Source organism: Carya illinoinensis, chromosome 14, assembly GCF_018687715.1.
Source record: "Carya illinoinensis cultivar Pawnee chromosome 14, C.illinoinensisPawnee_v1, whole genome shotgun sequence".
In the NCBI taxonomy this organism is placed as follows: domain Eukaryota; kingdom Viridiplantae; phylum Streptophyta; class Magnoliopsida; order Fagales; family Juglandaceae; genus Carya; species Carya illinoinensis.
The window spans coordinates 6,682,851-6,696,997 of NC_056765.1; the positions used below are offsets into that span (position 1 = coordinate 6,682,851).

The following is a 14,147-nucleotide window of genomic DNA, read 5'->3' on the forward strand; positions in this document are numbered from 1 at the left end:
TACTTTTTAACACAAATAAATATAGTAAAATAAATTTATAAAATGATTTAATTTAATGTGATAAATTGATTGTAAAATTATTTTTATTATAAATTAGATTTAACGTATTATATAAAGATAAATTTTTTTTTAAGTTATGAGTGAGGGACTGTATATGTTATTGATAAATGAGGATAAAAAAAAAAATCATTTTAAAAAGAATATTATTATAATTTTAAAATTTTTTTAAATATAATTAGATGGACTTGTAAGGACAGTCTCTAAATTGAGATTGATTTAGAGATTGTATGTAGAATAACTATTATGCAAAATCATGTAAGCCTATAAATTTAATTTTTTTTATTATATTTTGTAGTCTTTTTAGTTAATGATTCGAATAGAAGAAAATGTATATGCATTATTGGCAGAGAAATGAAGGGGGGAAGAGCCATAACAGCATTACGAAGTACTTGAATAGATCCATTGTTCTTCCCAGTTTCAATGGGTCTATCGAAGGCATCTTGAATAATTTGCCGCAGTCGCCGTGCAGTAGAATATGACCAATTATCCAGTGACAAGCGGGGATGCAAGAGGAGACCAGCCTAGAGGACTTTTAGGGTTCTCTTTTGGCACGCGTCATATTCTTGTTGATCAGTGAAGTACTCTGAGAGCTTGAACCGCCGTAACAGCGCCAGTGGGACTACCACCGACTCGATTCGTCTTCCAACCGCAAACAAAATTCCCCTGTAGTAAAATATCAGCAATGGATCCAAAATAATAGATCAAGTCTGACATGGACGAGAAGATAAGGTAGGACATGGACGTGACCTTCAGAGATGCAATCATGCAAGTGATAAGGGTCCAGAGGTTTCTAGGTGATGTCGACTTTTTGTTTTTTTTTTAAAAAATAATATTTATAATTATAATTATACAAATATCGTGTAATATCTTTTAAAAAAATAAATTAATATAAAATTGATATAAAAAAAAATTAACTTTTTAATTATAAATTTTATTTTTTTAAAAATATTTATACGATAATTATATTCTGAACGATTATATATAATATTACTATTTTTTGAATCATGCAATAACTTATAAAATTCAGTAATTTCTTGATGATAGATAAATGTTATGGATGAAAGGATAAAAGAAAGAAGAAACTTATTTTCGTTTTCTTTTTTAACCAAATTCATGATTTATTGGAGGCTGGAATTGAAGGTGCCTTAATTGAAGTCCAATCCATTTACAGAGGCACGTAGGTTTGGATTAAGCATTCTATTCTTGGTTCGTTAAATAGAGCAGAAAATTAAGCTAAAAAATGCAACATCATTGCATCCTTTGGAGAATGGATTAAGAATATCATACAGTCAAACCTTATAATGATCATAGTCTTGATCAAAGTACTTTGAAATATCGTTAAGTCGATTATTGAAGAAAGATAACTGATTTTATTTTATGAATAAGCACTCAATTATAGTAGAGAAATATCTTATAAAGATGAGCAATAGTTACAGAACAAAATCTAAAAATCAGGCTCTTAAAATTTAATAAAAGTACCTAATCCAAACTAGGAAGATAATTAAGATATTTCAACAAATCTTACCCATCGAATGGGCGACTAGAACAGTGAAAAAATCCATATCCATTCATTCCAACAGACTTAACTGTGGAGGGCCTTTAACTCTTCAATTAAAGCATTCAAATGGTAATAAGATGATCCACCTTCTTCAATGGCTCTCCTTGCCATCTCCCCAAGTTCTTTGGCTCTGCTTCTCCTTTCCTTTGCTTCTTCACCTTCCATGATTTGCCTCACTGCCTTCTCTATTGCTTCCTTCTTTATAGGATTATCATTCCCACTAAATTCAACACATTGCTGAGCACCAACAGGAACCCCAATCTTCAATACCTCGGTCAGTAACTTCTCGTTGAAAAATTGCTCAGCAAACAATGGCCATGTCACCATAGGCAGCCCGGCAGTCACTCCTTCTAATGCCGAGTTCCACCCACAATGTGTCACAAATCCTCCCACTGCTTCATGATCCAAAATTAAAGCTTGGGGTGCCCAACCTCTTATAATCAGTCCCTTACCTTCCATTCTCTTCTCAAATCCCATGGGTAACCAATCTTCATCTTCTTTTTCATTTTTGTCTTTCCTCACAACCCAGATGAATTGCTGCCCAGAAGCCTCAAGTGTTGAGTTTGGCTTGATTCCCTGCTGAAAATGTGTTTTTTGGGGTTTGCTACAGTTCCGCTACAGTTCCGCTCGACCTCCGCTCGATAGTCCGCTCGAGCGAAATCTTCCAGAGAGTTTCGCTTGACCTCCGCTCGACTGTCCGCTCGAGCGAGAATGCAACCCTAACGTGCGCTCGACACTCCGCTCGACGTCCGCTCGAGCGAATGTTCTGATTAGCGCCTTGTGCTATAAATACATCATTTTCTCTTCATTTTGAAGAGCCCTTCAGCAGCCAGTTTGAGAGAGTTTTGATGATCCTTTTGTATACAATCCTAAGAGTCCATTGGGTGTATTGGAGCTTTAGGATCAAGGATTTTGTGTGATCAATACTCTTGTACTCCATCTTTTGTTCATAGTGAAATTGTTTGAAACCGACCCCGACAGTGGACGCAGGCTCATATTGAGCTGAACCACTTAAATCTTGGTGTTCTTTGTGTGATCGTCATTTCTTTTGTTGCTTCCGCTGTTATTTGCTTCAACTTAGCCTTTGTTTGTTCGGTCCATTCCCAACAAACTGGTATCAGAGCGTTAAGCTCTTTGAATCTTGAGGAATGGCTATGGCAAAGTTTGAAATGGAGAAATTCGACGGTCAAAACAGCTTTAGCTTGTGGCGCATCAAGATGAAGGCGTTGTTACGACAACAAGGCTTGTCGAAGGCTTTGGAGGGGAAGGTATCCGAGGATTCTCCTGCATCGTCAAGAGAAGAAGATGAGAAGGCACATAGTGCCATTTTGTTGTCACTATCAGATGGAGTTTTGAGGGAGGTTGCTGATGAGGAGACCGCTTTCGGTCTTTGGTCCAAGCTTGAGAGCTTGTATATGAAAAAGTCGCTCACCAACCGTTTGTATTTGAAGCAGCGGCTATACACTCTCAAGATGAGGGAAGGTACTCCTATTTCCGATCATCTAGATGAATTTAATAAAATTATTATGGATCTAAGGAATATTGATATTAAGCTTGATGATGAGGATCAAGCATTAATTTTGTTGTGTTCGTTGCCGGTATCATTTGAAAGTTTTGTGAGCTCAATGTTGTATGGTAGAGATACCATCTCCTTGGTAGATGTAAAATCTGCTTTGAATTCTAAGGAGTTGAGAACAAAATTGTGTGTACAAGGCACGAACAATCAAGCCAATGGTTTGTTTGTGAATATTCCTCTGGTGGTAGATCTAATGGAAGAGGTTCGGATTATGGTGGGAGTAGTTCCAGTGGTAGCTCTAAATTTAACAAGAAAAATGTTAAATGTCACTACTGTCATAGATTTGGTCATTACAGGAATGAGTGTCCCAGATTGAAGGAGGAAAGTAAAAGTTCCTCCAATGTTGTTAGCATTGAACAATCTAACAACTCTGATATTGTCCTAGCAGTCAGTGGCGCTAGTGGTCACTTTTGTAACAAGTGGGTCATGGATTCAGCTTGTACATTCCATATGTGTTCCAGGATGGATTGGTTCACTACCTATGAATCAATCAACGGTAACTCCGTTTTGGTTGGAAATGATATGGCTTGTGATATTGTTGGGATTGGTTCAGTTGAGATTAAGATGTATGATGGAATCGTTAGAACTTTGTCTAACGTTCGGCATATTCCATCTTTGAAGAAAAATCTTATATCTTTGGGCATTCTTGACTCCTTTGGTTACCAGTATTTAGCTGGAGGTGGAGTCATTCGAGTCTACAAGGGCTCTTCGGTGGTAATGACAGGGAAGAAGACAGGTGGTCTTTATTTTCTTCAGGGCAGTACAGTGATTGGTGGAGCACCTTCAGATGTTCCAGATTCAGGTGTTACTCATTTATGGCGCATGTGATTGTGCCATATGGATGAATGAGTATGGTCATTTATGGGTAGGCAATTTTTTGCTTTGTGTAATCAGAAGACAGAAAAACTTGATTTGTTTGTTTGCATTGTATTCTTGTAAAGCAGTGCTGAATCAGGTTTTCTGGAGTTTATGTCTTTGTGATTCTTTGGGGGTACATCTAGTGTGATGTGGTGCCCTGTTTGTACTCATATTTGTTGATGACCATTTGAAGAAGAGTCTGGATTTGTTCATCTTTGTTTTGTGATGTGTTTGATGTGTTCAAGCATTTGTGAAGGGTAGTGATCTACAGACAAGAAGGTAGAGCGTTGTTCATACCATACAGTTGGGTCCACTCCACAAAAATGGAGTAGCTGAATGGAATGAGACGGACTCTAGTGTGAGAGCCCGTAGTATGCTTTTGGATTTGCCAGGCTTGTCTACAGATTTGGGTGAAGCGGTCAACACAACTTGCTATTGGGTGAACCTTCTCTTCTTTACAACTTGTTTTTCAGTTGTTGTTTCCACAGGAAAGGAGAGCATGGTTATAGCAAGAAGGTGGAGTTGCTGGGAGAGCTTCACAGCAGAGTGCAGGTGGTACTCTAGATCATGCTATTGATTAAGTATGATTTTGATTTTGGCATTGGCGTACAGTGAGAGCAAGTCTACAGTTTCATCTGGTAGATAGAGGAGACAGTTTAGTCACCTTTGGGATATGCTCGTGCAGACTTTGGGGTGTTCTTACTTTGGCAGAGAATATTTGTTGTTAGTCTTCGTGTGTATTCAGAAGCTGTTGTTCAAGTAAGCAGTCTGTTCAGTGGTGCGTTGCTTTTTGTGTGAAGATGTTGATTCTTCATTAGGACCGAGCTTGTGATTTGGTCAAGATTGTCTATGGTGTTGAAGACTTTTGGGTGGAAATTGAGTTCTTCAAGGATAGACGTTGTGTTCGGGGTTTTATGATTCCCTTTGGTGTTTTGTTGGTGGGAATCGATTTCTTGGTTGATGGTTTTTTGTTTAGGCTTGACGGAATTCAAGCCAAGGTGGAGATTTGTTGAGTTTGGCTTGATTCCCTGCTGAAAATGTGTTTTTTGGGGTTTGCTACAGTTCCGCTCGACCTCCGCTCGAGCGAACTCATCCAGAGAGTTCCGCTCGACCTCCGCTCGACAGTCCGCTCGAGCGAAATCTTCCAGAGAGTTTCGCTCGACCTCCGCTCGACTGTCCGCTCGAGCGAGAATGCAACCCTAACGTGCGCTCGACACTCCGCTCGACGTCCGCTCGAGCGAATGTTCTGATTAGCGCCTTGTGCTATAAATACATCATTTTCTCTTCATTTTGAAGAGCCCTTCAGCAGCCAGTTTGAGAGAGTTTTGATAATCCTTTTGTATACAATCCTAAGAGTCCATTGGGTGTATTGGAGCTTTAGGATCAAGGATTTTGTGTGATCAATACTCTTGTACTCCATCTTTTGTTCATAGTGAAATTGTTTGAAACCGACCCCGACAGTGGACGTAGGCTCATATTGAGCTGAACCACTTAAATCTTGGTGTTCTTTGTGTGATCGTCATTTCTTTTGTTGCTTCCGCTGTTATTTGCTTCAACTTAGCCTTTGTTTGTTCGGTCCATTCCCAACATCAAGACCCATTGCAATCTCCATTAGCTGAGAATCACGGAAGTTAGACAAGCTTCCGAAACATATATAAACAACTGAATTAATATGCTTTGTGTTAAGCCAATTCATGCATTCATGTTTATCAATGGAGGATTCTTTTCCCCTTTGACCTTTGTCTTCAGCATCCTTGTTGCAGGGTGAAACTGGGCCTATATACCATGCCTTTCTTCCGCAAACCCTTGTGTAATGATTTGCATAAGCTGGCTCGAGCTCGTAGAAGCTGTTCAAAATAACCCCATAGCTCCTCACCTCGTATTCTCCAACTTCTTTCATGAGGTCGGAAAAGAATGCTTTAACGTATTTGTTACCAGTGAAGTTTGGCAGTTTCATCCTTGTCAACTTTATCTCTCCAGGAAAGTTAGGGATGACGAATGGTTCAGAATCAGATGAAACTTCCATTTCAGGCTTGTACTGTCCGATGCTCACCACTGCGGACGCGAAAAAAACACTGGTTACATTAAAAACAAGCACTGGGATACCAAATTTAGCGGCAGCATCAATTGTCCATGGAAAGACCATGTCAGCAACAATGCAATGAGGATGATCATGAAAAAAAAACTTTAGGTGTCAAACTTTCATAAAAAAAACTAATCACACGCCAATGTTCATAACCATGGTGTGGGCATGAATCTAATAGATCTTTAAACCTTTCCCAACATTGATAAAAAGTTTCAGAATCCTTTTGAGAATAATTCATGATCTGTCTTTTCAAAGCATTTATCCTATGTATTGGGAAGAATTTTTTCAAAAATCCTGCTTGCATCTCTTGCCATGTACCTATGGTTCTAGGTCTCAATGAATTCAACCATGTTTTAGCTTTATCTTTTAAAGAAAATGGGAACAACTTAAGCCTTATAACCTCCTCAGTGCAAGTCCGGTCCATGAATATAGAACAAACCTCTTCAAATTCTTTGATATGCAAATAAGGGTTCTCAGAATCCATGCCATGAAAATGTGGAATTAATGGAATAATTCCAGGTTTGAAATTAAAATTGTTTGCATTCAAAGGTTGAATTATGCATGAGGGTGTGCCAGTTCTGACAGGTTGCAAATAATCTCTAAGTGTCCTGTTTTGATTCACCATTTCCCTATCATGATTCTCATTTTCAGCCATGGTGCTATGAGTGTCAGAAGATAATTCAAGAGAAAGAGATGCAGAGTTAAAAGATGATAGTGATTCTGTCCTAAATAATCGAGAGGTTTGGTCCCTAGTCCAACCAGTCATACAAACAAAAACAAAAAAAAATAAAGCAAAAAGTAAAATAAGCAAAAAAAGGAAAAAAATTAGATGTCACCCAGGCTGTGAAGAGGTTCACAGCTCCACAAATGTCCTCTCAGCAGTAGATGAATGCTCTGATAAACGCCAGTTGTCCCCGGCAACGGCGCCAAAAACTTGACTCGTTCTCGAATGTGCTTCCAAGTGTAGAAGTGTCAAGTTGTATCAAGGATAAGTCCAGGATCGTATTCCACAGGGACAAAGGGTTATCAAAGTATTTGTGGCATTTTTTTTATGTAAAAGAGGTATCGAGTACAAGAGATGAAAATAAATATGAATCTATGTTTCTAAAATTACCAAAACTAAAAGGCTTAGAGAAAGTGTGTAGCAAATGAATTAAACTTGTAAGAAACAATAAAACAAACACTTGGGATACAATTTTCACCCACTGATTTGGAGATGGATTTACTTCTCTTTTCACATTCTCTCAACCATGATCCTATTCCTAGAAGTCATGGTCGGATAATATAGCAATGAATAACAATTCTTGACCTAATAAAACTACTTAACAGCTTATATAACAATTGTAAAGAAGTGAAAGAAAACTATCAAAGTCTTGTTACTTGTTCAAGTATTAATTGTGCCTTTACGTCTACAACTAATCTAAATCAAGAACAAAGAACTTCGATCCTTTCTAGATGCAAACTGAAATATCATCTACCAAGTTAATCATTGAAATCACATAACATTGAAGAAAAACCACCCCAAATCAGTCATAGGTTACTCATTGAATCCCAAGTTTAAAATCTAGCCTATCATTTCTAAATTAGCAAAATATCCACAAATAATAGATCCTAACATTACGAGTTGCTGAATTAAAAATAAAATACAAAATAGTAAATAAAACAAGTCGAATGATAATAAGAAGAAGAAAATAACAATCTGAAAAACACAGCTGCCGAATCAATACTGGAAAGAAATGAAAAAAAAGAAATTAAAACTCTGCAGATTAAGGTCTTAAACGAAAGAGCAAAATGAAAAGAACAAAAACAATAACTGCTTCTGCCTCCAGCTACCCGAATGAAAACCAGGTGAATCAAATCCAAAACTAGCTGCCCTGCGTCTAAACGAAAAGAGAGGAAAAAGATAAAAACTCCCCTGCTGCCCCAAGACTCCAACGAAAACAGAGTGTATAAAACCAAAAACAGCCGCCTCTGTCTACACGAAAAAGAAAAGAAAGAAACCTAAAAACTCTGTTGCTCCTACCTCCTAAACGAAAAGTAAGAAAAATGAAAGAAGGAAAAGCCAAAACCAGCCGCCTATCCTCCTGAACGAAAAAGCAAGAAAAAAAAAAAGCTAAGGACTACTCTCCTAGGTCTAGAACCGAAAGACCTCCAGCCGTCTCTCTCCTCTAAAACGAAAAAGAAATAATAAATAAAAACTCACTACCCTGTTGCCTCTGAAAACGAAAAAGGAAAAATAAAATAAGCCGCCTCTCTCAAAGAAAAAGTAAGCTACCCTAGCACTAAAGGACGAAAACGAAAAAAAAAAGAAAGAAAATAAATTGAAAGATGCCCCTCCATCTGCGTTGATTTCCTCTGCAGGTCCCTTCGGTGTGCTCCAGTCATGGCTCCTGTTCTGCTGCGTTGTGGTCCTTTTCATTCCAGCAGCAACACCCGTAGCACGTATTCCAGCTCTTGTTGTCACTAAATGCGCCAAGTCCTTAAGCAATCATGGTTGTATGTGCTCTGCCTAGGCATGCTACGTCCCAGACATTTCACTGCTTTGGCACTTATTTGTAACTATACTCAAAAGTGATATCAGCAGCTCATATATGTCTTTTTAAAAATAATTGGCCTGCAGCGTATAAACATGGTATGAGAAGAGTAAACTTGAAATATTTATTTTGACATAAAACAATTGAATTATAAATCTTTTTAAGCACAAAAAAATATTAGAATTTATCAATTGACTCAAGTATCATAATCTACTACATAATTGAGTACTTAAATCATTTTTAGTTAAACAATTCATTCACTTAAGTAACTTAATTATGTAGTTTCATCACTTCATCATATACAGTGGGCATGACCCTATGTGATAATCCGCCCATTCTTCATTCTTTAAGTATGAGTCTCGTTTTATGTGCCGAACCCCGATGGCGTGTTTTGAAAGTTATCAATCGGATTTTAAAGTAAGATAGATATTTTAAAAATTACGGATATTTTAAATATTCTGGAAATATATTTTAAGTATTCTGGAAATATTATATGTGATATTTCCAATATTATTAGATAAGTTTGTTTTTAAAGTAACACAATTATAATATTTTGATGAGTTCTAAAAATATTATAATTGTGGATAATTATTTAAATTAAATATTTTAAGTCATTTTAAAATATTAAGAGATTTAACTTAACGTTGAAAACTCTAAATTAATTTAAATGATTTTATTCTTTTTGAGTAATTAACGATACTTCATCATTTTAAATAATGATGAAAAAATATTATTTTATAAACTTTAGTTTATGAAATAATATTCTATCTCAATTCCTCTCAGTGTTTAATTTTAACTTTTAGTTTAAATAAAACACTTACGTATTTTTAAATCAGTATTTAAACTCACCGTTAAATCGTTTTGAGGATCTTGAAATAAATGACTTGGATTAAATACCCAAGCCCCTAGCCTTTCTCCCTCACTTTTTCTCTTTTCCTCTCTTTTCCTTGTCTCTCCTTTCTTCTCCCCAGCGTGCACGTCAAGTCCGATACGTGCTTCCTCACTCTTCTCTTCTCCACTGTACTCTTCCTCCAGTCGGTGCCACCTCCAGCCGCCATGCCTCACCTCCACCACCGGCGAGCTCAACCCCACTGGTGGTGAGTTACATGGGTAGCTCTGTCTCTCCCTTTCTCCCTCCAACCAAATGGGTCTTAAAGCCTATTCCTCCTCCTAGCACCACCATACACGGCCAAAATGGCCACCGAGCACCACTAACGGCTTCACCACATCATGGGCTTCCTCCCTATGTTCTCCTTTCCCTCTACCTCTCAATTTCTCTGATGGGTCTCCACAACCACACACGTTCAGTTGCACCACCATGCATGGCTACCCACGGCATCTCACCACCACTATCATGTTCCTCTCACCACCACGACCTTCCCCAACCATTTTCTTGCCCAACCGAGCTACACACAACCCTCACTCTCCCCCACTCTCTCAAGGCTCATGCTCCACTTCAAGGCCCGATCCGCCACCGTCAGCCACTGCCCAGCCCCCACCTCGCCACCACAACTCCACCACACCTCCCTCAACCTCTCCCTAGCTTCCCACGAAGTTCCATAGCCTTCCTCCACCTCAAGCACCTTCACTCTCTCTCGAATGCACTATTCACAGCGTGATGCCGCTATGCTCCTCCACCTTAGACCACCACAATGCCACCTTGAGCCTTTTCAAGACCACGCCTAGCTATTATCAAGCCCAAACCTCCACTTTACGTGGTGGACATCCACCGTATGCAGTGTTAACTGCCACGTATGACTCATCCTACGCCTTAGTCGTGACGGACAACGAGCGACGCATGGGTTATCCCGTCGATGGTATAACCCTCTATCTCTGGTTATTTATGTTTATAATAGTTGGTTGGTTGGACTGTAAAATGTGTAATTAGTAATTGTGGAGTTCGCTATGTAGTTGTGAAGTGTTAAGCTTGACTGTGTAGTGTTGTGGTTGTGGACTGTGTTGTGAAGTATAAGTGTGAGGTGTATGCCGTAGTTGTGATGCGACATACTATTGTGAATGGAGTATGTGTAGTGCAACGACGCACCGTGTGATGTGCGCTGTAGTGACGTGTGGCGTAGAGTGAATAGAGTACACATGGCGTATGCTCTGTATTGTATGGCAATGCACCGTGTGATGTGCGTCGTGATAATAAGTGATATAGCGAAGGGAGTACGCATGGTGCGTACTTGATTGAGCCGAAATATTGCATGTTTTAGCTATTTAAAACCAATATATTTTAAATTCTTCGTGACATTATTATTGGTTTTAGATGGAAAAATAGTTAATAAGCATAAATACGAGTTGCGATTTTTAATTGATTGATATCATGTTTATGCTTAATTTTATAACTATGATGTAATTGGGCAATATTTCCTCACATATATAATTTATTTGTGATAATCTATTTTTCTTTTAATTTATTTTTGAGTGTTATTTTTATTTGTCAGGACATCTCTCATCTTCTCAGGTTTTTGGAGCTATCAAGCAGGCTGTGCAGCATGCACCTCACTTTCCTGAATCACATAATTTACATGGGCTGGTTTGTGAGGCACGATTTGATTATCAATCTGCTGCTGCTGCTTATCGGTTGGCACGCTGTGCAATCAGCAGTGTTTCAGCTATTGTCCCAAATTCTCATACCAGAGATATATCACTTAATTTGGCAAGATCTCTTTGTAAGGCAGGGAATGCTCAAGATGCTTTGCAGGAATGTGAGAATTTGAAGAAAGAAGGAATACTTGGCCCACGGAGGGTTTGCAAATATATGCTTTCTCTTTATGGCAACTTGGCAAATGTGACTTGGCCCTTTCCGTGTTAAGAAGTCTGGCAGTAAATATTTCTACCATGAAACAGACATCTGTGGCCGCCCCTGTTGGTTTCATATGTAGAATGCTGTATTTCGTGTCTGGAGTGGATTCAGTAATCAGTAATATCCTGGAAATGCCAAAGGAACTCTTTCAGAATTCAGGAATTACTTTATAGTGTCTGCTATTAATGCTCTTGATCAAATTAATCGGCTAGAGTCAGTTGTCTCAAGCAGCCGATCAGTTCTTAGTTCTCATGAAGAGATCACTGGAATGCACTTTTTGATAGCACTTGGTAAACTCATCAGACATGGGACAGAGTTCTGTCTTGGAATTCAGAGCGGAGTTTAAAAAAATGTCTTCACAAGTTCCCTAACAGTATTTTGTTGAGCACATGGACAGCAAAGAAAAAAAGAAACTCACACATGCACAAGTGCAGCAAAGGATTCACATGCATGACAGCAGAAAGAATCATTCGGAAAGCATGCAATAACCACTTGGACAGCAAAACACTTCGGATCACACGGACAGCAGGAAAAACACAAGCACATGCAGAACATTTCTTTCGGACAGCACATGCAAGACAACCAGCAGCTTTGACACCTCACACATGCAGCTCACATGACACTCACACATGCACAAGTGCAGCAAAGGATTCACACGGACAGCACACATTCAGCTTGCACATGCAATGAACACACCAATCACAGCTATAAAAGGAAGGAGAATAGGGGAATCGGGTAGCTAGTTTTTAGTTTTGAAGTTTGTTTTATTTTCTTTCATTATGTAGAGTAGTTTAGCTTAGGTTTTTTTTATTTTCTTTCATTTGTTTTCTTTTATTTGTTTAAGCTAAGAGTGGGATAGTTTTCTTTTTTCATTTAATTTCCTGTTTTATGATCTAATTTTCATTTTAGCTTAAGTTTTATTTTTAATATTATCATGGATTATGTTTGGAGTTGTAACTTTTATTTTATTTTATTTTCTTTTCGGTTTATGTTATTGTGTGGTTTCATTGTATTTGATTTTAATTTTATCCTGAACGATATTTCTATAGTATTTGAAATAAATATGTTTGGCTTGGGATTCAATGAGTAGCTCATAACTGTTTGGGGTTGGATTTTCTTCAAGATTATGGAATTTTAAATGATTAACTTGATAGATTATATTTCATTTTACAATTGGGAAGGATTAAAATTCTATGTTCTTAAACTTGATCAGTCGTAGACGTGAAGGCACGATTGATGCTTGAACTTGTAACAAGATTTTGATAGCTTTCTTGCACTTTTACACTTGATATAAAATCTGTCAAGCACCTTGATTATACTGAAAAAGTGTGCTTATTGTTTATTTAACCGATCATAATCTCTTGAAATGAGAAAATGGTTGAGAGAAGATGAACTTAGAGGCAAAACCAATTTCAAATTAGAAATGGGCGAAAATTGCATCCCGAGTGTTTGTTCTATTGTTTCTCACAAGTTTAATTCAACTTCTACACATTTTCCTTGGGTTGTGGAATGAGATTTAATTTATTTTTGGATTCTAGATCGATGCAATATTTTGTGATTGATCGTTGATTTCACTATACTACTAGTCGGATTTAAATTGAAAATAGATTACGGTTCTTGCTCTTGTTTTGTTGTTGACGTAAGGCACAACAAAAGCTTGAATGGGACGTGATTTGTTTTGGATTCAAAAAAAGGGATTGAAGCTCTTGCTCTTGTTTTGTTGTTGACGTAAGGCACAACAAAAGCTTGAAATTATCAAGGCTTCTCTCGTTTGTTTGTTAATGTGTGTACGGCTAGTAAAATAGAAAATCCCTTAGGAAAATATTGCAAAACTTGAGCTTAACCGTTTTATCTTCCGTTTATTAATGCCTTGACTGGATTGGTGATCGAGAAAAGTATCTAGAATCCGAAATAAAGAGAGTCTCAAACCCAACCCAAGTGTTCGTTAATTTGTTTTTCTTAAGAAACTCCAATTTCAATTTCGATTATCTTTTTTGTATTGCTTTTTAATTTTATTTTCATCTCTTATAATCGACACCATGTTACCCAAAAATCACATAAATGCTCTGATAACCCTTTGTCCCTGTGGAATACGATCCTGGACTTATCCTTGATACAACTTGACACTTCTGCACTTGGAAGCACATCTCAGAACGAGTCAGTACTCCATGTTGTGTAGAGATGCACTGTGAGGTGTGCATCGTGGTGATGTGTATTGTAGTGTGGATGGAAGAGAGTTCACGTGAGTGTCCTCTGTGCTATGTCATGATATACCTGGCGGTATGTCATGAAGGGTTGGATGACGTGGCTGAGAAGCATAGAGTGTGTGAGTAGTGCCAGGAATTGTGTAAAAGTGTCCCGAAATAGCTGTGACATGGCCTGAAGTCCGAGGTGATGGGTGTCACCTTGTGGTTGACTTTTGGCTGAGAGTATGTGTGAAGTGGTGGAAAAGTATCAAACAGTGCAGCGGAAGCATGACGGGCGTCATGACGTGACTCAGGATTGGGTCTCTAGCTATGTGAAGTGAAAGAGGTGCATTTGTATATGCAGTCCTCTCGTCAAGTGTCGAGATGAACTTGTATAGAGTCGAGAAGTAGGAAGAGTCCTATCGACCGGGTCTGAACAAGTTGGTATCGGAGTATGGAGCTTGTTTATACAAGCAGGTG

At 38.1% G+C, this 14,147-nt stretch overlaps 1 protein-coding gene across 3 annotated transcripts in view; it reads right to left on the reverse strand.

Moving 5' to 3' along the window:
• Positions 1–316: 316 nt before the first annotated feature.
• LOC122293334 (scopoletin glucosyltransferase-like) overlaps positions 317–14,147 on the reverse strand; it is a 30,658-nt gene continuing 16,827 nt past the window's right edge. Inside the window, exons 2-4 of one of the 3 annotated variants that reach the window (XR_006237241.1) lie at positions 5,641–6,195; positions 1,586–2,167; positions 317–723 (exon numbers count right to left, since the gene is read on the reverse strand). Coding sequence is in view for 2 of the 3 variants with exons in the window: in XM_043101882.1 (XP_042957816.1) it covers positions 1,643–2,167; positions 5,641–6,195 (1,080 nt within the window). In the remaining variant the exon portion in view is untranslated. Of the gene's footprint in view, positions 724–1,487; positions 2,168–5,640; positions 6,196–14,147 lie in introns of those variants that run through there. The other 2 variants (XM_043101883.1, XM_043101882.1) reach the window with 2 other exon arrangements.